At 45.1% G+C, this 23,568-nt stretch overlaps 3 protein-coding genes across 3 annotated transcripts; all 3 read right to left on the reverse strand.

The window, feature by feature from the left end:
- Window positions 1-2,263: 2,263 nt before the first annotated feature.
- On the reverse strand, window positions 2,264-3,190 carry LOC147315288 (olfactory receptor 4S2-like). The gene has a single exon (XM_086260355.1). It carries the CDS (start codon window positions 3,188-3,190, stop codon window positions 2,264-2,266), a length of 927 nt encoding a protein of 308 aa, XP_086116481.1.
- An 11,704-nt stretch (window positions 3,191-14,894) lies between these two features.
- On the reverse strand, window positions 14,895-15,848 carry LOC147315289 (olfactory receptor 11A1-like). The gene has a single exon (XM_086260356.1). The coding sequence runs from the start codon at window positions 15,846-15,848 to the stop codon at window positions 14,895-14,897; it is 954 nt and encodes a 317-aa protein (XP_086116482.1).
- A 1,669-nt stretch (window positions 15,849-17,517) lies between these two features.
- LOC147315290 (uncharacterized) lies at window positions 17,518-20,721 on the reverse strand. The gene is made up of 2 exons (XM_086260445.1): window positions 19,990-20,721; window positions 17,518-17,573 (listed from the first exon to the last, which is right to left on the reverse strand). The coding sequence occupies exons 1-2, from the start codon at window positions 20,582-20,584 to the stop codon at window positions 17,518-17,520; spliced, it is 651 nt and encodes a 216-aa protein (XP_086116571.1). The 5' UTR covers window positions 20,585-20,721.
- Between the last annotated feature and the right edge of the window lie 2,847 nt (window positions 20,722-23,568).

The following is a 23,568-nucleotide window of genomic DNA, read 5'->3' on the forward strand; positions in this document are numbered from 1 at the left end:
AGTTACTGTCCCTCCATTTACAAAGGCAGAGGCGTCACAGTGTGATTATTTTACTGTTTTTTCCTGTGTAATAATGTTCAACATTGCTGTCAATACATTTTTCAAAAAATGCCTCTCTGTGCAAAATGGGTTTAAAAACATAAACAGCTGTGGGATCCTGTTTGTCCGTGATTTGAACGGGGGAGCAAATCGTGGCAGGATCAGCCTGATGTTATTTGTGTCCAGCTGTAACTTTACTGTATAAAGAGCAAACATCTCCAACATGTCAGGAGTCGTTAGTCATTACAACAAGTGTTTGAACTAAAGATCAAGAATGTGCGACCCCATCATAAGACCCCCACGGTGTGCTGCAAACTCTGTGTCTCTGTGTGTGTGTATGCACGTGCACGTGAGTGCCTGTGTGTCTATGTGAGTGCACGTGAGTGAGTGTGCATGTAGGTGTGGGTGTGTCGTAACAGTCAAAGCACTGTGTGTGTGTGTGTGTGTGTGTGTGTGTGTGTGTGTGTGTCTGTATACGTGACTTCCTGGGGTCATAAAAGTAATCTCCTCACCCAAGCTACACCAGATTCCTCTACACAACATAGAAAACACAGTTAACATATTAGAAACACTGAGACTCCCACTCTGCATCCACTGGGCCAGTGGCCTCTTGTTGTCTTACATTTACAGATAAGGTGGAGAGTCTCCTGCAAACCTGCTTCTAAGTTTAGAACAATTATGAGTTTTATTAAAGGTACAAGCATCAGCAACCCCCAACTGTAGCTTCCTGTCTCCTTCTATGGCAGGCTGACCCCAGTGTCCATAAATTCCTTTCCTTCTAAACAATTACACTCTCAGGCTACAGCTAAGCCAAACTAAAACACAGACCAATCCTTCCTTATTCCTCTGATCTAAACAAATTTAGCACATCATATTATAATAATTATTTTCTTGAGCTAATCTGAAGGCCACATGAAGTTTGGCTCTGCAAAAAGTTGGTGACCTCTGCACACTGTGCATCTCAGCATCCACTGACCCCACTCTGTGATTTTACATGGCCATCATGGCTGAGCTGCTGTTGTTCCCAATCACTTCCACTTGGTTATTATCCCACTAACATCTCACTGTGGAATTTTTAGTTGCGCAGGTGTCGTCCTATCACAGTAACACACTGGAGTTCACTGAGCTCCTGAGAGCGAACCATTCATTCACAGTGAATTCAGTGATTTGGATGGGGGAGTAAACGTGTATTAGATGTATTATTGTGTATAATTACTAACACCTCTATGTGTTATCGTAGGATTTATCTTACATTATAAAGCACTTGGACATAACTGTTATTGTGATGTGACACTATAAATAAAATGTAACTGGACTAAGTATCTATTAATGTTGTTGTGGCTACATAAGTGGAAAAAAATAAGCAATTCAATGACAGGGTCAGAGGTTTTACTCCCGGCCCAGACCTTTGTGATAAATGACTTTAATTACAACCTAACCCCATATACATGTGCCGAGCTGGAAGCTTCTACACTGTATCCCACTCCCCAGTTTTAAACCATCACAGATTTAACAGTTTTTATGGAAAACCATTTTTAAGGGAACCATCATGGATTCTTGTGATGGATGTTTCTACCAATGTTTCTGTGAGTGTCTATCAGGCCAGCTTGAACTATTGAGGTCAGCGTTGATCGCTGTTCAGCTCCACATTTGTAATCACGGTGTTGCAAGAATTCAGCTGCCTCAGCAGAGTACTGTGACCACTGATAAACCTGCAGCTGCACAATGCTGTTCATTAACACGGCATATTATAATCAGCAATTAAAAGACAAAGATGAAGGCGCTTCCAAAGAATACTTTATTGGATTTCTTTTAATTTTAAATTAAAATGTTTCCATTCATTTATCCTGTTCGTTGAGACTTTTATGGACCGTTGTTTCCTCTAGTTTACAAAATCCTTGATTCATCATTGAGACTAGAAAAGTTTTACATAAACACCACGCTATGTACCATTCTGACTAATGTGCTTAAATATGTTTTATTCTCTGTTATGTGAGAATTGATTGTGTAAATAAATGTTTCATTTATAAGATTTCTAAATATCCTTATTGTGAAAGATTAGCATTTCATATTATTCAAAGTGACAATATGTGACAAAGATTTAAATAAACTAGTTTTGTTTGAACTTGTTTTGAAAAATGTAAATGTAATGCCTGTTACAGTCACACATATTCCAAACAGTTCCAGAAATCAACTTAGTAAAGTATCTATTAACTTTTTAAATTCATATCTTACCAAATAAAAGACTTTTACATATGAGTCGGATTTTGGTTAGTTTGAGTCCGTACAGGACGGGGTTGAAAGCTGGTTGGCAAGTGAGAAAATATATTGATAGGAAAATGCGTAAAATCATGGGAGCTCTGCTCAGGTTAAACCTGCTCTGCACTATTTCAAAGAAGCAACCAAATGAAAAGTTGAGCAGAGAAGCGAGGTGAGGCGTGCAGGTGCTGATGGCTTTCTGTCGGGTCTGTTTGGATCCAGAAAAACACACTTTAAGAATCTTAACATAAGTGAACAAGTTTAGCAATGCAAGACCAATTAGTACAGTGAATGTGTACATGAGTCCATAGATGTTATTAATTGTTGTGTCAAAGCAGGCCAGTTTCACGACAGAGTAATTGTTGCAGTACAGTGTGTCAACAGTGTGTCCACAGAGCTGCAGTGAGGCATTCAGTGATATCATCACGACTATATTCAGAATAGGGAACAGCCATGTGAGAACGATGAGCTTGGCAACCTTGTTAAACGTCATATGTGTGTGATACTGTAGAGGACAGCAGATAGCAAGATACCTGTCATAAGACATGATGGCTAAGTTATAAAACTCTACATTTGCATAAGTGTACAGACAGAAGATCTGCAGGAAGCAGAGAGGAGCAGAAACAGTGTGAACATCAGAGAGGATCTGAAGCAGGAGGGACGGAAACAGCCCTGTACTACCATACAGCTCATTCACAAACAGGCTGCACAGAAACATGTACATAGGTTCATGTAAGCTTCTGTTCACACAGATAACCACAATCAGCAGCAGGTTAGATCCAAATATAAACACATACAGAGACATGACAATAGTGAAATATAAGTATTTGAATGGCCCAGTGTCAAAGTAGGCACTGAAAGTGAAATATGAAACCTGTGAAAGGTTCGTCATGATCAACAGTTTGCTTCTCGGAACTATGAAAGTTAAACGAGGATCACAGTGTTATTTAATAGAACTGCCAAACAAAAGTAGTTTTCAGTCTACTTACAGCATGTTGCAGAAGTGAATTAGCATAAAACTGACTGACATGCAGACGTTCCTTCATTTAAACTCTTCAACCGGGTGATGTAATAGTCTGAGCTCATTGCCAACGGACACTAATTGTGTCTCACCGCTACTCTCAGCATGAAAACAACTTTTGCTGAAATACAAAAAACTGTAATTCTAAACTTATTAAAGGGTTTTATATGTGGAGCTGTTATATTTCTATAATTTTTGATCTTTTGATTGGCTGATATGTTTCAGTGTGAATGCCAAAATTATATAGTTTAACATTCAGGACTGCCCATCCGCCACCTAGTCTGGATCTTTGTAATATATCCCACTTTATACGTGAATGCCTGTTAATCCATATGAATGACTTGAGCAGAGCACTTTTTTCCAGTAATCGACTGGGGGGGGGGGGGGGGGGCTAAAGGAAACATTGAACTTATAAAATGAATTCTTGGTAATACATTCATTTTAACTACAGCGATCCGAGCTGGCACTGACGCATGCGTCCATCTATTAACATCCTTTTCTATCTTTTTAAAAATATCACAGCAGTTGCTCTTAACAATAGAGGCTACAGACATCACTACCTAAGTACCTAAATAATTAACCTGTCCTACAATGTTTATATCTGGTGGGGTATTGAGAGTGTTCCAGTCTAATTTGAGTAACATAAGAGCAGATTTCCCGAGGTTAATCTTAAAACCTGATAGCTTACCAAAAGTATCTATTAAGTTCAATAGTGTGGGTAAGGTCGACTGGATAGCCGACATGTCGTCCGACAGACATCATCGGCATATAATGAAATATGGTGTTTTGTACACCCTATAGAAACAGGGATGAAGGTGTTGTTTTGCCGTGTTGACTGTGCTAAGGGTTCTATAAAAAGGTTAAAGGAGTGGGGAGAGTTGACATCTGTTAGGTTTATATTGCTGGATTGTCATTTATGCTTAGAAATATTTACTCATATATGCTTACAGTTATATAATCAATTGCATATTGATAGGATGTCTGATCCTTAGCAGCCTGCAAAGACTCTGTGTGCCTCCCAGAGCACTCTGGCATACACACACATCTTAAGGTCACAAGAGAGGTCGTACCTTCTCTTACTGCAGGCATGTCCAAAGTCCGGCCCGCGGCCCAATCACGGCCCACAGCTTCAGTCTAATTATGTGTAATTTATGGCTCACTTTCTAAGTCTGAATAAATAAATCCTGGCTTTAAAGGTGTAGTTCCTTTTTTCACCACATGGTGGCTGCACATTTTTTCTGCTACTTGCGCCTGTGCGGCGAGCCCGCCCTTCTCTGCTCATTTCTGCCATGGCGACTGTACAAAAAAAGAGAAAGGTTGATGGTGAGGGCCGCTGCTTTCAGGAGCGGTGGGAATTGCAGTATTTTTTTACTGAAATTCGAGGCAATTGTGTTTGCCTGATTTGTAAAGACACTGTTGCCTTGTTTAAGGATTTTAACATTAGGAGACACTACGAGACTAAACATGCTGCAACATATAACAAGCTAACAAGGAGTGAGCGCGCTGAAAAAGTGAAGCAACTCCAAGCTGCTCTGGCTTCGCAACAGCGGTTTTTCATGCGGGCCTGTGAGACACATGAAAATATCATGAAAGCCAGCTACGAAGTGGCTATGTTAATAGCGAAACATGGCAAACCTTTCACTGAAGGTACGTTTGTCAAAGACTGTGTCATGAAAATGGTGGAGAACATTTGCCCCGAGTGGAAGCAAGAATTTCTGAATGCTTGCTTGGCACGCAACACTGTGGCACGAAGAGGTGAGGATATATCGTCAGACATTCACAGACAGCTGCGGGACAGAGGAGTGGATTTTGATTATTTCTCATTAGCCTGTGATGAAAGCACCGATGCATCTGACACCGCGCAACTGCTGATTCTTTTATGAGGAGTCGACGACAAGATGAACGTGACAGAGGAGCTGCTGGATCTCAAAAGCCTTAAGGGTCAAACCAGAGGATTGGATTTATTCATTTCTGTTTGTGAAGCTGTTGATGATATGAAGCTACCATGGAGTGAAGTTTCTGGGATCATTACTGATGGTGCACCTGCCGTGGCTGGTGAGCGAAGCGGATTGTCCACACTGATCTGCAATAAAGTCAGCAAACAAGCAGGTAACGGTGTTAAACTTCACTGTATCATTCATCAGCAGACTCTCTGTGCCAAACATCTCAAATTTGATGATGTTATGAAACCAGTAGCAAAGACAGTCAACTGTATTCGCTCTAAAGCTCTGTACCACCGACAGTTTCAGGAGTTTCTGCACGACATCCAGGCTGAATATGGTGACTTAATTTATTACAATGATGTGAGGTGGCTCGCATCAAGTCCTTTGGAACCAAACTGCAACTTTTCCAAAGACACTTGTCCCTAACAGAGCCACTTCCCAGCTTTGAAAGAGGTTATTGACAGTTTCCCAGAGGACATTAATGTTCAAATGAAGAGGTACGCAACAGCTATCGCGTCTCTTTCTGGAGAATTTAACAAACGCTTTCAGGACTTTGCAGCTATTGAAAAAGACATGCTGCTTTTCTCATCTCCCTTCTCCGTGGACCCTGATGATGCTCCAGCTTCAGCTGGAGCTCATTGAACTGCAGTGTGACGATGAGTGGAAAACACCGGCAGTCTTCTCTTGTTGACTTTTATCGGCAGCTAGACAAAGACAGGTTTCCTGAAGTGCGATCTCTTGCCAAGAAAATGCTGAGCTTATTTGGTTCCACATATTTGTGTGAGCAAACTTTCTCTGTCATGAACTTAAACAAGAACCGATTGAGATCAAGGATGAGTGACTCCCACTTGCGTGATATTTTACGCATCTCAACCACTGCCCTCAAACCAGACCTAATTGCTTTACTAAAATCTAGATCTCAGTATCACCCCTCTCATTAGTCCAGGGATGCCCAAATTCTGTGCTGGAGAGCTGCTATGCATGTTTTAGTTCCTTCTGGTTTAGCACAGTTGAATCAAATGAAGAGCAGGCCTCCAGGAGTGACATCCCTGCATTACTCATGTGTTCCTGAACAGTAAAAAGCATAAAGCATGCTAATGTAATCCACAAAAGGAAACGTATTTTGTTAAACTCTTAAGATTTGGCTTTAACTGTTGATGTTATGCTCTTAATTCATAGTTGAGTGTGTTGTGTACATATTGTGTAAATTTACAAATGTGGTTATTTCTTGCGGCAAGTGAACTTCCAGTTGTGCAATCTTCCAGTAGATGTGAAAAACTTTGGCTTCCTGAATAGTCTTGCAAAAGTCAAGGGCGAAATTCACTTTAAAAAAACGTTATTGATAACAGAACACTTTGCATTACTTATAACTCCTGTTTAAATGTTCATTAGGCAAAGATATGGCAAACTCATGGAAATTTAGGGTATTCTATACAGTTTGTTCACTGTTGTCTGACTCTCCAGATATAAATGAAAGGCGGAATTGTGTCTTTAGAGTTGTAAATGCTTGAGTGTCTTTTATTTAGGTACATTTCTATTTTAAAAATAAAGGTAATTGTGACTATTAAAACTGTTCTTCATTATATTTTCATGTAACTTTGTTATGAAAAAGAAAGTCAAAAGGAACCATTGGCCCCCAGGCATCTTCACTTTATAAAATTTGGCCCTCTTTGCAAAAAGTTTGGACACCCCGTCTTACTGATTTATGGTATTGGAGGCCACCTACTCTGTGTCTGGTTAAGTATAAGAGCCCTTTGTTTAGGTGGACGGATGGACTCCTGGCACCAGCTTTAGGGAGTCCAGCGTCATATCTTGACACACACACACACACACACACACAAACACACACGCATCCCTACACGACATACGGACAAGGTACACTCTCTTCACATGTATGCCTATGTAAGACGTCATATGTTAATGAACTTATGCATAGTCATGAAACTGCAATACAGAGCAGTGCTACGAGGGAGCAGACGAGAGCAACTGGGGTCAAGCGAAGGAACAGCGCTCGTCAGCCCTCCCTCGTGCACGAGTAACACAAAGAACTTTGGTGACTTGCGTCCTGCTTTTGCTGTTGTAGTAGAATTGTCTCGTTCCAGCGGTGGGACAGAACCATCAACATCCCTGTCTTGTCCTGTGAAATATACTAAATGTAGATGAGGGACTTTCACCAATACAGACATTGGCTGAAGGCTCGGTGTATAAAATTTTTATCATCTTAATAACTTTTGGGCCAAAGTTAAATTTTCTAATACTTTCTACAAAAACCTCCACTCCACTTGGTCAAATGCATTCTGGACGTTCATAAAGAAAAGACCAATCAGAGATCGGGACCTACTAGATTCATCAGTAATATGGCCTTAGTCGGAAATAGGTCGATAGTTATTGCACTCCAGGGGATCCTTGCCTTACCAGACTTTGGCAAGACTGTTATTAAGGCTGTACTAAAGGTTGTTTAGTCCCACACATGGGAAATTTGTTTTGTTACAGCAGACAGTGGACAGTGCATAGTTAGATCGCAAAAATAAGTAAAACACTGGAATAGGATAAGAATAAGATACTGTACACAATACATTAGAATAAAATAAAATAAAATACTATATACAACTGAGTATAATACAACATTGTCAGAAAAAGAATATTGCACTTAGTGTTATTGCTATTGCACATGTGGAGTCTGACAGTAGCTGGAAGGAGACCTGCGTCCCACATGCCAGGTGGGTGCCGCAGTCTCCCACTGAAGGAGCTGCTCAGTGCTGTCAGAGTCTGCTGCATGGGGTGGGAGATGTTGTCCAACAGGGATGACAGCTTAGCCACCGTTCTCCTGTCACTCACCACCTCCACTGGGTCCAGAGGGCACCTGTGTTCCACAGTGTCCCCCTGTGTCCCCCTGTGTCACCCTGTGTTACCCGGTGTCCTGTTCCTCGTCTGCGTCTCTCTGCTTCTCATCCCTTTATCGTATGCTCCCAGGTCTGTTATTTTTAGTTCCCCCAGTTTAGGTGTCTTCAGTTATTTGTCATGCCCCACTGCTTGTTTGCCACTACACCTTTGTAAATAAACCTCACTAGCATTTCATCCACTGCCTGCATCTTGGGTCCTTCTTCCAACTCCACACGGCTCGCCTCGGCAGCCGTGACAGTACGAACCGGCCACAATGGACCCAGCAGCATTCAACCCGCCCGAGGAGCTCCGGGAGGATATTATTTATTCTGTGGACCGTCTAATTAATTTATGGCTGGGGCATGAGGAGAAGGGATTCCGCCAAGCCATAACTAATCGATTGGAGCGACTGGTTTCCGGTCTCCCCAGGCTGCTCAGCTCACTCCACCCACTTGTTCAGAATTTCTTTCTGAACGAGCTGCACCTTCACCCCCCTACCGCTCGTCTGCTCAGCCCACCGGAGGATAAGCAGTCTGAACTGCCGGATGTGGAGTTACCCGGCCTGTCGGAGCGTTCTCCGAGGAGGAAGCAACGTTCGCGTTGTAGGCGCCTCACCCCACAGCCGGGTGGTGGGACTTCAGAACTGCCAGCTGTGGTGAGTGAAAAAGACACTCTTTCTGTTTCTCCAGACTTTGGGACTGTTAATTCTGGGGCTGTGTTTATTCAGTTAGCCGCCCGGCCTCAAGCTCAGTTAGCCGCCCGGCCTCAAACTCAGTTAGCCGCCCGGCCTCCAGCTCAGTCTCCAATTCCACCACCGTCGTCATCCCAACCATTATTTCAGTCACCCTCAGTTCAGCCTCCTGTTCAGCAGCCACTAGCCCTGCATCCTGTGTCACTTGCTACTCCGGTACGACAAGCTCAGTCAAATCAATCTGAAAGGAACTGTGTTTCGTCCGTTTGTTCTAAGCAGAGAGACGAACCTAATAATAACGTAATCATTCCTAAAAAGCTGGCTAGTTCAGAGACTGTGATGCGCTCCAGGGCCTCCCCAGAGGCTGAGTTTCAGCCCTCAGCCCACTCTGGACCCCTGGAGGCTAGGAACCCAGCTGAGGACTGCACCCGTCTGTCACTGCCTGAGCAGAGTCAATGCTCTGCGCAGCTGCAGTCTGCTATGTGTTTGCCAGAGGCCACTGTGGCTGCTGGTCCTGTTCTGTCCCTGCCAGAGGCCCGTGCGCCTGCTGGTTTTGTCCTGTGTGTTCCAGGGGCCCCTGTACCCACTGGTCCTGAGACTGTTCTCGCTGGAGGGCCCGAGGAGCCCGTCCAGCCTTTTGCCTCGTCAGCTGGAGGGCCCGAGGAGCCCGTCCAGCCACCAGCTGCTCCACCAGCAGCCTCATCCACGCTTGCAGTGCCTCCGTCTCCAGCTTCCACGCCGCCGCCAGCTGCAGCCTCATCAGCGCCGCCTGGTCCAGCTTCAGCATCCTCATCAGCGTCGCCTGGTCCAGCTTCAGCAGCTTCATCCTCGCCTGGTCCGGCCTCAGCAGCTTCATCCTCGCCCGCCTCGCCTGGTCCGGCTTCAGCCTCTGCCTCAGCTTCTGCCTTGTCTGGTCCAGCCTCCGCCTCGCCTGGTGCCGCAGGGATCACGCTACCTTCAGGTCCCAAACTGCCGCCTCAACATCATCGAGCATTTGTCAGGCCGCTTGTTGGGCATCATCACCACCGTGGCCGCCCTCCGGACTTCTGTTGCCGCCCCCGCCTTCTGCATGGACGACCTCCTACACGCCGCCACTGCCTTCCGCATGGCCGGCCTCCAGACTTGCATTCCCGCCGCCGTTGCCGTCCGCACGGTCGGCCCCCAGAACTGCATTCGCGCCGCTGTTGCCGTCCGCACGGTCGGCCCCCAGAACTGTTTCCACGCCACTGCCTACTGCGTGGCCGGCCTCCGGACCTGCCCCACTGCCGCTGCCATTCGCATGGTCGGCCTCCGGAACTGAACTGTTTTGGCCTCCTGCACTGTCGGCTCCCTGAACTTGGCCATCTGGGCCTTTTTTGGACTCTGTCCCTCCGTCCGTTTTTGTGTTTCTGCTGGGCTGTCTGGAGCCAGCCCTTGAGGGGGGGGGGGGGGGGGGGTACTGTCATGGTCCTGGGTCGGTGACCCAGTGCTTTTAGTTTGTTATCATTTTCTAGTTTATTATGATGATGATGATGATTATTGTTTGAGTTCTATGTGTTATATTCGGTCTGCCTTTGAGTCTGAGTCTGTATCTCTGTCTGTCTATGGTGTCACCCCGTCTGTTTGTGAAGCTGTCTGTTTAGTTCTGTGTCTTGTTTGGTTCCCCGTGTTTGAGTTTCCTGTTTTATTGTGAAGGTCTCTGTCTGATGTGAGTGTGTTCAGTTTACGTTTCCCCTGTCCCGTCAGCTCCGATTCCTCCCAGCTGTGTTGCCCTCCTGTCTCTCATCCCCTGATTACTGGAGTGTGTATTTAAGCCCTGTGTGTTCTCCTGCCTGTTGCCCGTTCATCTGTGTTACTTCGTGTCAGTCTGTGTTACCCGGTGTCCTGTTCCTCGTCTGCGTCTCTCTGCTTCTCATCCCTTTATCGTATGCTCGCAGGTCTGTTATTTTTAGTTCCCCCAGTTTAGGTGTCTTCAGTTATTTGTCATGCCCCACTGCTTGTTTGCCACTACACCTTTGTAAATAAACCTCACTAGCATTTCATCCACTGCCTGCATCTTGGGTCCTTCTTCCAACTCCACACGGCTCGCCTCTGCAGCCATGACATTTTCAGTCTCTTCCTGTCCACAGCAGAGATACTGCCACACCAGCAGACCACACCTTAAAAGATGGCTGAGGCCACCACAGAGTCATAGAAGCTCTTCAGGAGTGGGCCCTTCACTCCAAAAGACCTAAGCCTCCTCTCCAGGAACAGCCTGCTCTGCCCTTTGCCAGCAATATGGACTAAGCTATCACAACAGTTAAACACAGGGATTGATGGACACCAAAGCTGAATGAGATTGTATCTTTTCACCAACTCCATAAAACATATAGACTGGTTCGGCAAACTCCCACACACCCTGAAATATCCTTTACAGAACAAAGAGCTTGTCCATTGTTCCATGACCAGGATGAAAACTCCATTGTTTGTCTTTCTTCCCAGTACCCTGCCATCAAAATTCCCAGGAGACTGAGGAGACTGAGGAGTGTGATGCCGCTGTAATTAGAGTGCAGAGTGTGAAGATGGCGCCCGTGCGGTCGGCTGCCGTCACGACTGCTCCGACCACCTTTTCTTTGTTTTTGTTTTTTAAGTTAGTTTTCAGCGTTTCTAAATCGGCAAAATCATCACCATTGGGTACATTAGGTATGACAGAGACACTCTTGTTTCTATTGGTATACAATGTACTCACAATTTAAAGTTTTTAACTCCGGATCCGAGCTGGCCGAGTGAGATCTTGAGGGAGAACAAAGGACGTGACGCGAAGCGGCAGCCTCGAGGGAAACGAGCCGGCGTCAGGAACAGGCTGAGAGCTCGTGCACACCGCACACCTCTGCCTAGCATCCTGCTCGCCAACGTCCAGTCACTGGAGAACAAGCTTGACGACCTCAGGGCCAGGATAAAGTTCCAGAGAGACATTCGGGACTGCAATCTCCTCTGCTTCACCGAGACATGGCTGAACCCAGCGGTGCCGGACCACGCCATCCAGCCGGCCGAGTTCTTCTCGGTTCACCGCATGGACAGGACACGGGACTCGGGGAAGTCAAGGGGAGGCGGCGTGTGTTTAATGGTGAACAACAACTGGTGCAACAGTGCGAACGTTGTTCCTCTCACACGCTCCTGCACACCAAATCTGGAACTACTGTCCATCATGTGTCGCCCTTTTTATCTACCTCGGGAATTTACATCGGTCATTGTAAGTGCCGTTTATATTCCACCACAAGCGGACACGGTCACCGCCTTATGCGAGCTGCATGAGGCACTCACACAGCACCAGACACAACACCGGGACGCTGCGCTTATTGTGACGGGGGACTTTAATAGCGCCAACCTCAAATGCGCAGCGCCGAACTTTTATCAACACATCACCTGCCCCACCAGAGGTGAAAGGACACTGGACCACTGCTACACTACGGTCAAGGACGGCTACAAGGCACAATCCCGCCCCCCGTTTGGCAAATCCGATCACGCTGCCATCTTCCTCATGCCAAAATACAAACAAAGGCTGAAACAGGAAGTTCCGGTTCAGAGGAAGGTCGCGCGCTGGACGGACCATTCGGTGGCCGCGTTACCGGACGCACTCAATGACGCAGACTGGGACATGTTCAGAAACAGCTCCAATGATGTCAACGTGTTTACGGAAGCGGTTGTGGGATTCATCGGGAAACTAGCGGATGATACCGTGGAGACAAAGACTATCACAGCGTTTCCCAACCAGAAGCCGTGGGTGGATAAAACCATCCGCAACGCTCTGAGATCCCGCACCGCTGCCTACAACACGGGACTCATGACGGGGGACATGGACCCGTACAAAGCCGCGTCATATAACGTGCGGAGGGCGGTGAAAGAGGCGAAGCAGCGCTACGGGAGGAAACTAGAGTCACAACTCCAACAGAGTGACTCTAGGAGCCTGTGGCGGGGACTAAGGACAATAACGGACTATAAAGCACCAACAACCGGTATGACGAACGCGGCCGTGACTCTGGCAGACGAGCTGAACACCTTCTATGCTCGCTTCGAGGCTCCAGCTAAGGACTCCAATGATGCTAGTGCTAGCGGCGCTAACGGCTGCAGACAGGAAGATACTGCCAGCACCGGAAACGTGCTCGTCATCTCCAAGCATGAAGTAAGGAGAGCCTTCAAGAGAGTGAACACCAGGAAAGCAGCAGGACCAGACGGCATCCCAGGTCGTATCCTAAGAGACTGCGCATACCAGCTAGCTCCTGTGTTCACTGAGATATTCAACATCTCTTTATCTCAGTCGGTGATCCCCACATGCTTCAAAGAGTCCATCATTGTTCCTGTCCCGAAGAAACCCCACCCTGCTTCTCTCAATGACTATCGCCCTGTAGCCCTCACCTCAGTAGTGATGAAGTGCTTTGAACGCCTGGTCAGAGACTTCATCATTTCTTCACTACCAGACACACTGGACCCACTACAGTTCGCTTACCGTCCAAATCGTTCCACAGACGATGCCATCTCTCATCTCCTCCACACATCACTCACTCACTTGGACACTAGAAGGGGGAATTATGTTAAAATGCTCTTCATAGACTACAGCTCTGCATTTAATACCATAATTCCCTCCACACTCACCACCAAGCTGGAGCATCTGGGACTCAGCTCATCTATGTGTCAGTGGATCTCCAACTTCCTAACTGGCAGACCACAGGCAGTAAGGATGGGCGGACATGTCTCAGCCTCCACCACTCTCAGCACTGGAGCCCCCCAGGGGTGTGTTCTGAGCCCCCTGCTGTACTCTTTGTACACATATGACTGTGTGGCCACTACCAGCTCCACCACCATCATCAAGTTTGCTGACGACACCGTCGTGGTGGGCCTGATCTCTGATAACAACGAGACGGCCTACCTGAAGGAGATTAGGAATCTGGAGAACTGGTGCCAGAGGAACAACCTCCTTCTAAACGTCAGTAAGACAAAGGAGCTGATAGTGGACTTCAGCACTAAGCAGGAGAGGAACTACCAGACCCCCGTCATCAACGAGTGCCCAGTGGAGAGAGTGGACAGCTTCAAATACCTCGGAGTTCACATCACGCAGGACCTGTCATGGTCCTGTCACATCAACACCGTGGTGAAAAAGGCCCGACAGCGTCTCTACCACCTCAGACGCTTGAGAGACTTCCAACTGCCCTCCAAGGTGCTCAGGAACTTTTACTCCTGCACCATAGAGAGCATCCTGACGGGAAACATCTTAACCTGGTTCGGGAACAGCACCATGCAGGACAGACGAGCTCTACAGAGGGTTGTGCGGTCAGCTGAGCGCACCATCCGCTCCGAGCTCCCTGACCTGCACTCAATCTACAGCAGGCGGTGCTGGACCAAGGCCAGGAAGATGGTGAAGGACCTCAGCCATCCCAACAACAGACTGTTCTCTCTGCTGAGGTCAGGAAAGCGATTCCGCTCCCTGAAGACCAACACAGAGAGACTGAGGAGGAGCTTCTTCCCGCAGGCGATACGGTCTCTCAATCACACCACCACACAGTACTGACCCACACATACAGTTCTTACACACACACTGGACTTTCTGGACATTTATTTACACTTGTGGCCACTGCACAACTACACTGTGTGGTCATCTAATCGAATCACTTTATCACAAGTTACTTAAATAAATCACTTTAAGCATATTTGCACTGCACAAGACACTTACACATGTGGATTGCACAACCCTGGACATTATATTTCTTCATTAGCATTTAGTATTTGTACAGCTGCTGTTACTGTTCTATATTTCCTCATATATTCTTATATATGTTCTATATTGTGTATTTGTGTATTTTGTTGTACAGTTATTTTATTTTTAACTTAAATTTTTGAGAAAAATGAGAAAAAGAGAATAAACAAAGCAAAAATGAAAGTATTTGAAACATAGTTTTACGTTCTAAAATTATTTTATAGGCTAACAGTAAACTGTTTTCAAACACAGAGCATGAGCATATACAGAAGACAGAAGGAGCCTGGATCCTCTCCACATTTCCTCTCTGCTGTTGCACTGACTGGTCCAAGTTCTAACATCAAGCATTTAGACTTTACTTAAGATTAGACCTTTATATATGATCCGGATTTTGGTCAGACTCAGTCCATAAAGTAAAGGATTACAGAGCGGTGGGCATATGAGCCAATATAATGATAAAAAAATACGCACCATATTTGGGACGTGTTTCATGTTAAGTCTGCTTTGTGCAATTTCAAAAAAGGCACTGCATGAATAGTTGAGCAGAGAAGCGAGGTGAGGCGTGCAGGTGCTGATGGCTTTCTGTCGCGTCTGTTTGGATCCAGAAAAACAGACTTTGAGGATCCTCATGTAGGTGTAGAGAATCAGAGAGACAGAGGATATGGTTATGAAAATAGCACCAAGTATTCCATAGATGTTATTGACTGTGGTGTCAGAACAGGCCAGTTTAACAACAGAATAGTTGTCACAGTACACTTTGTTAATGATGTTCCCACACAGCTGCAGAGGAGCACTCAGAGAAATCAAAAGAGTGATTCCAAGAAATGAGGAAAACCACGTTAGAACAATGAGCATGGATACCTTGCATGGACTCATACGTGTGTGATATTGAAGAGGAAAACATATTGCAAGATATCTGTCATAAGACATGACGACTAAGTTAGCAAGCTCTGCAGTTCCATATGTGTGCACACAGAAGATCTGCAGGAAGCAGAGAGGAGCAGAAACAGTGTGAACATCAGAGAGGATCTGAACCAGGAGGAATGGAAACAGCCCTGTACTACCATACAGCTCATTCACAAACAGGCTGCACAGAAACATGTACATAGGTTCATGTAAGCTTCTGTTCACACAGATAACCACAATCAGCAGGACATTGACAGTAACAATAACAATATATAAAAATGCAACAACTGTGAAATATAAATATTTCAAAGCCCCGCTGTCGAGGTAGGCAGTGAGTGTGAAATATGAAACCTGTGAAGAGTTCATCATGATCCTCTTTTTGTTTTTACCATACATCACTTAAACTGTGCACAAACGGAGCTACATTTAAGGATGAGAATCACCCATCAGCGGCCTGATTGTAAGTCCCTCCCAACTGCACTGAATCACTTCTTGTTTTATCCTTTTCACTGCAGCAGTATGACGTCATCATCAGGGGAAAGACGGGATGACACTGACTTTTTTTAAAATTATATAGAATCTTAAAAAGCCATCATGACACGATGCCAATAAATACAAACCATAATTATTTAATTTCATATACACAATGTATATTCAAACAAGTTGTTTGCAAATAAATTAAAACGCTGGACGCAAAGAGTGTTTCGTAGCTGGACCTTTGTGCTAAACCACTTTGACCATTTTGAACACCATGTTCATTTATTATCATTAATTAATGGCAGGACTTCTTTAAGCAGTTTTGTAGGAATGGGGTATAAAAGACATGTTGATGGTTGGAGGAAGTAATTATTAAGGCCCACGGTGAAAAAATATAACAACAAATAAATCAGGTTTTTGAGTTTTCCAGCTAGGGTAGACAAGGCCAAGTGTCAGGCTTTCAGATGAATTAAAACTGTCTTGGCCTTTGGTTAATTAACAAGCTGGAGTGGACAGACTAAGCATATCACTCCTGGTCCAATTGGGGAAGAGAGAATAATAATGGATTGCATTAATATAGCGCTTTTTGAGACCCTCAAAGCGCTTTACAACTCCACTATTCATTCACTCTCACATTCATACACTGGTGGAGGCAGCTACAGTTGTAGCCACAGCTGCCCTGGGGCAGACTGACAGAAGCGAGGCTGCCATATCGCGCCATCGGCGCCTCTGGCTGGAGAGAAAAGGGTTCCATAATAGGACCAATTCTGTTTAAATTATCCATACTTCCGTTAGGCAGTATCATTAGAAGGCTTGCCTGAGCCCTCAGTAGAGACAGGTCGTGGCTGCACAGGCTCAAATGATCCCCCAGCTGACATATGTAGCTTTGGCTGCGGCTGCACAAAGCGACAGAGGTAGCACAGTTGAGTAGGATGAATTGGTTGTGTGGACAAGAGATATTTTATTTTGTATTCTTATGGTGACATTTTATAATCATAACTATCATTGATCAGACATTCATCATTGTTGAATCTGATGACAGTATAATCTTTGTTTTATATCTATGGTAATCTGAGTAAAGATTAATGTATGCATATTATCATCATTTTAATCAGTCTCAAATGGTATTCACAGCATTGTATTCACCGTCCATAACTGGAGGGTCCAGCAGGACCTTGTTCTAATTCATTTGCAGGCCTACATCAGAACATGCACATAGAGTGTTATGTAAACACGCACGTTCGCATACACACTTATTTACACAGGGAGGTCGTGTCAGGACGTTCTCTAGTTGGACTCACAGAACTGCACAACATGACATGTCACACACTTGTTTTTCTCTAAAGTATCATCTGATGTTTGTATAAGGAGAACTTTGGACTATGGGGAGACTGTTATCATTTCCAGTAAGGTCTAACTGTGTGATGTCATCATGGGTTATATAAGGATGGGGAACGGTCCACTCTTTGGAGAATCTGTTGCAAGTTTTCTTCCCACACTTCTGCGCAGAGTGTGTAATTAAAGATCACTATTTTGACGCCTCCCTGGACTCAGCCTGCTTTCTTCTCTTACCCAAATCGAACGAATCTTAACAATTCTTGGTGCCGAAACCAGTTGGGGAGGAGAGGAGCGTGCGACTGTGGCCTGGAAGGTGCCAAAACGAACGGAGATCAGCAGCTTATCTGAGTGACAAGCCAGGCGAAATAAAAGGTGAGAGTGCCACCTGTTGATGTTTATCCAAAGGCGCTAAAATTGGAAGTTAAAGCTAAATTTAATTAAATAATATTCACTCAGTATCGGCTTCTTATGTCTGTTCATAGTGATTTTGGGGTAATTAGTGTTAAAACTTTGGGGAATATTGGATTGATTAAATGTATTGCTGTTTATTTTGGGGGCGAATATTGAGTTAAGAGGTTATGTTTTAAGTAAATAAGCGTGTTTATTTTGATGTGGGTTGAGGCCAGCCAGACAAACAGTAGTTCAGGGTATTTGGTTTGTTTGACCAGCAGAAACGCGGTTTCGGGCGTCGAAATAACTGGGGGCGAAGACCCCGCAGTGACGCTTATAATACACTTGAGTAAATTTTCTTAGGACGGGGGCGTGGCCCCTAAGGGCGCAGTTGCTCAGCGTGTGACGGCGACCCCTGATCGTGGACGCACGGCCAGGTTAAAGTTCGGGTGGTACCCGGGGGACTTCGGGCACCCCTTAAAAACTAAAGTGAACAAGGGGTTCACTTTCCTGCCTGCTTTCTTCTCTTACCCAAATCGAACGAATCTTAACAGTTGCCAAGGTGATAGTAATCTCGAAAAACCAGTAAAAGGACTGTGTCAGAGTTAAATCACAGTATGAGGCATAGGGTGCCAATGGTGGGAGCGCCGTTTCCTCTGGGAAGAGGGTGCCGGCTGGCTGAGCAACAGAACCTCTGGCAGGATGGCTCCCTGCCCTAGGTCAGGTACGTGGCAGGGTGTGGATTGGGTGGATTCTTTTACATTTTGATGGAAGCCAGTTAAGTCTAATAATAGATTAAATGCCTTGTTGAGGGTGTCATTTTTAGTATCTATATGAATGTTAAAATGACCCTGAACAGTTGTTTTATGGGAGCAAGCTATTAACAAGCTAGAGTAGACAGGCTAAACATATCCAATTGAGGAGGGGAACAGAGGGTTGGAGTGCCATGCATTTCACGCTAGGACCAATTCTGTTTACATTATGCATTTTTCCCTAAGGCAGTATCATAAGAAGGAATAGCATAATAAAAATAATAATAATATTAATAATGATAATAATACATTTTATTTATAGGTGCCTTTAAGACCCTGAAGGTCATCTTACCATAGCACAAGAACAATAGCAGCAATACAATATAACAAACATGGCAACCAAAAAAAAAATAAGCACAATTCTGAATAAATGGGTTTTGAGATGTGATTTAAAAGAGGTGAGAGAGTGTAAAGGCTTTGAGTCCCGTGGTAGTCAGGCAAGCAGGTGGAACAGACAGAAGAGAAGCTGAAGAAGAGTGAAGTGCACGAGCAGGTGAGTATGTAGTTCAAGTTCAAGTTCAAATTTTATTCGCCACATGCAGTGGCAGGTTTCCCTGCAGTGGAATGAACCCGCCCCCCGACCTTACACACACAACACAGACATCACATGAGGATATAAGTCAGAGAACGGTTGCATTACAGAAAACCACTGAAATGTACACTGCAATGGGAAAGTACAAGAGGAAAAAAAGAGCCCTCTGCTCATGCTGGGCTATAGAGGACAGCATGAGAACAGGAAACAAAAAAACTCTTCTGCACAGAAAGCACATAAATGTCCACAGCACAACATTATAGAGCACGTGACCAGCAACAGGGTTGGGTAGGGGATAAGGAGTAATCCCAGGCAACACAGCAGCCATCCTGCCACTGCGCCGACTCTCCAGCGCGGGCCCAGACCCGCCTCGTGTTCCCAGGAGGCAACAAGCATCGAAGGCGTTGGAAGGGGAGGGGGGAGAGTGAGTGCTTATCAGTGTAAATGTATGTGTGTGTGTGTCCAGAGTTCAGCTGAGACAGTGTCCTTCGCCCTATCAGGCTAAGTAAACAGTCTGCCAGCCAACCCAGGTGGCCTTGCATGGAATGGGAAGGAACAGAATCAACACAGTCGTTATCAGGGAGTTTTGTTCAGCTCCGGCCTTGAGACCGCAGCTGGCGCCGAAGGGGTATCTGCATTATGATGGTGATTTTTCTTTTGTGACAACTCAGGAGAATTTCAAGCTGTTTTTAACACTCCGACACCGACACTGGTCTCTCAATCTCCCGTTGGATAGCTGCTTTGAAGTTTTGAAATTTAAGCTTAAATTTCAGAACTTACATTTTAACTACTGATTTTATCTACTGTTCTGATTTTATCTGTTTTGATTTTATATACTTTTTTGTTTGTTTGTTTGTTTGTTAATTAGTTAGTTTGTTTGCTTGTTTTAATCAATTTTAAATCATGCTTTTTATTTGTTTTTGTTTCTAATGTCTCTGTAAAGCACTTTGACTCACCTTGTTGAATTGTGCTATACAAATAAACTTGCCTTGCCTTGCGAGTTTCTCCATGATGTTATTTACCTTCAGTTCCGTGGTCTTTTCACTCTTTTGCTCAGAGAGCAGATTCTGAGACCTCACAACCGCAGCCAACTGATCCGCGATGTAATCCAGCTTCCACCCAGAGGTGTTGTTCCGAGTGGATTCTTCCCTGATGTAATCCAATATACGCTCAGAGGTGTTATTCTGAGTATTCACTGCAGCCGTTAGCGCCTCCAAGCTCTTAACCATGCTGCATTCAGTGCGTCCTTTCTGAGAAGCCGCACCTCGTCCCATCGTTTCAATCCCAGCGGGCAGCCTTGTGGGGATTTGAACAGCCGGTTCCGCTTTCTTAATTCTCCGATAAGCCAGGGCCAAGCCAGCTCCGATCAGCAAGAACCCTGTTATCATGGTTCCGAATAGATAGATATCTTCAGCGTCCTCGATCGACAGTCCCGCCATGCACACGACCCTCCAGTTCTGCCACCCGTCCATCGTGTACCCGGCAGGGAAAGTCCCTCCAGGGCACTCAGGCTCTCCCGAGCCCAGACTTCTCGTTGAGAAAAGGGTGTCAATAGCATTCAGAGACCAGTTGATCAAATCCATAATTCTCTTTTAGGTTTTAGAAACAGACTGTGAGAGAGTGTTCCAGGGAAGTGAAATACACATGAGACAAGACAAAGACACAAGAGGCTAAGCAGGGAAGATAAGGGGAAGGAGAAGAGGAGAAAAGTGCGACTGCCTTCGCCGAGAGCCAAACGAGAATGTATGTAGAAGATCAGATAAATATGGAGGAGCGAGGTTATGAAGCGCTTTGAAAGTGAGAAGCGGGATGTTGAAATTGACACGGAGGTGAATCGGAAGCCAATGGAGCTGTTTAAGAACAGCTGTTATATATTCAGTGGATCTAATTCTGGAAATAATACGAGCATCTTTATTTTGAACTAACTGCAATTTATGGAGGGATTTATGAGGTAAACCATAGAGAAGAGAATTACAGTAATCTAAACGAGATGACAAGAGCATTGACGAGTATGGCGGTACTGCTTGCAGTGAGTGAGGGATGAAGACGATTAATATTACGGAGATGAAAGTAGGAAGACTGAGTGATATCATTTATATGTGCTGTGAAGGACAGAGTGTTGTCGAGGATGAATCCAAGACTCTTAACCTGAGGGGAGGGTGTGACATCAGAGTTATCAATGGATAACGAAAAATTTCTGGTTGGGACTGTGGTCAGTTTTGATTTGGTGCCTATTAAAATTAACTCTGTTTTATTGCCATTAAGTTTAAGAAAGTTGTGAGTAAACCAGACCTTGATTTCACTTAAACAGTCAGAAATGGATGTGGGTGGGAGAGTAGCTGTGGGTTTGGAGGATAGGTAGAGCTGGGTGTCATCTGCGTAGCAGTGAAACTGGATGTTATGCTTCCTAAAAATATTACCAAGGGGTAGGAGATAGATGATAAAAAGTAAAGGACCCAGGACAGAGCCTTGGGGTACACCAGAATTAACTGGAGTAGATACTGATCTGTGAGGGAGTAACTGAACAAACTGTGAGCGGCCAGAGAGATAAGAGGTAAACCAGGTGAGTGCTGTACCATTGATGCCAATAGATGCCAACCTGTGAAAAAGGATGCAGTGGAAGATAGTGTCAAAAGCTGCTGTAAGGTCAAGGAGAATGAGGATGGAGATGAGTCCAGAGTCAGCTGCAAGCAGAAGATCATTAGTGATTTTTACTAGAGATGTTTCTGTACTGTGACATGAACGGAAGCCGGACTGAAACTGCTCGTACGAGTAATTTCCAGTGGGATGACGATGAACCTGTGCAGCCACTATCTTTTCCAGAATTTTGGCTAAGAAAGGCAAATTTGAAATTGGCCTGAAATTATTTAGATTGGAGGGATTTGAACCATTCTTTTTCAGTATTGGGGTTATTATTGCAGTTTTAAGAGAAGAAGGAACAGAACCCGATATAAGAGAGGAGTGTACGATATTAGCAATCAGTGGGGTAAGAGACGGGAGTGAGAGTTTAACAAGATTAGTCACCAGTGGATCAACTTTATTTATCCATGAAGCCAGATGACACATACCAATTAGTTAAACTGTAGGAATGTCCTAAAGACATAAAGACCTGGATTGCCGCTAACTTTCTGTTTCTTAATTCAGATCAAACTGAATTTAGAAGCAGCCCTAAACATCTTAGAAATATGGTATCTAAAGAAATCTTACTCTGGATGGCATGACCTTGGTCTCCAGTAACACTGTGAATCTTGGAGTCATTTTTGACCAGGATATGTCCTTCAATGCACATATCAAATAAATATGTAGGACTGCTTTCTTTTGAATGAGCTCTCCCCACTCTAGAGGTGCTCATTGGTCGGCAAATGTGCTGCATTCCTCACCAAACATTGGTGTCATGTTTCTGCTCCTCTGGGCAGAGTCGACCTGGTTTTTTCCTGGGAGCTGCATCTGGGGCTGATTAGGAGCTACAGTATTTAAGACCAGCACACACAACAACTCTTTGCCATATCATCAGCTACCCAGCGTTAGTTCAGCCAACTCATGTACTTCATTGAATCTCATGCTTGTACTTACCTTGTTTCTCTTGTGCTTAGTTGTGTCCATGGATTACTCACTTCACCATCTACATTTCTCCTTCCACTCGGTCACTGGACTTTTACTGCTGTATTCTCCACCCTCACTCCGGTATAGACTCCATTCTTCTCACCTGCTTGCCTCTCTGCACTTGCAATTGGACTTCTTCACGGATTGGAATACCTCAAACTCAACCAGACCTTCTCCAAATTTACTACATGTGCCGGCAGACAAGTAAGCTACTGGGAATCAGTGTCATTGGATAATCTTGCAGACCGTTTAAACCCCACGCTGATACCACTCTTCTCTGTTACGGTCTCTTTGACCATCGATCAATTCCAGTGTCTGTGTTTTTAACGTGCCCCATGGGTCCATCCTGTTTCTGACGGCCTGTGCCATGACAGATATAGGCTAAGTTCCCAGACAAACCGGCAAGTGACAGTACTGAACTCTCTGCTCCTGAGTTTGTCAAGCAGGACTCAGAATCATGACTTGTCTGCCACATTCTGGGATTTCCCTTAGGATTAGACTGGCTGTCAATCAGAGACTGATCCTTATGTTTGTCAGTCTAAAGACTTTGAATCTGCTCTTTGTGTGCTGTGTTTTGAACCTGCCTGTAAAAGTGTTGTGCCGGCTGCTCCAAGCACTATGTCTAGCTACCTACAGCAAATTTTTCTGTAGTCTGTGTTTTCTCTCGCTGAGCTAACCTCTTCAAAGACTGATGTTTGTATGGGTCAAACATGAGGCCAATACTAAGCCATCTCTTTTTCCTGTGCCAGCTTCCAGGGTGAGGTTAGCCAAGACCCAGTCCGCCTTAGCACCCGGACTAGTTCCACGGGTGGGGGTGGCTTGGGTTCAGTGGGTTTCTGCACCTGTGCCGGGTGCCTGCACCTGTGCCAGGTCCCAGGGCGAGGGTAGCTGAGACCCAGTCCCCTTCTGCACCTGTAACTGTTGGGTTTTGGGGAGGTTATTGTCCAACTAGTTTCTGTGCCTG

The sequence above is a fragment of the Aulonocara sp. 'chitande type north' Nkhata Bay genome, linkage group LG14, assembly GCF_057382095.1.
Source record: "Aulonocara sp. 'chitande type north' Nkhata Bay isolate Kocher_YH1m ecotype deep benthic linkage group LG14, A_spYH_male_GT1.1, whole genome shotgun sequence".
NCBI lineage: Eukaryota > Metazoa > Chordata > Actinopteri > Cichliformes > Cichlidae > Aulonocara > Aulonocara sp. 'chitande type north' Nkhata Bay.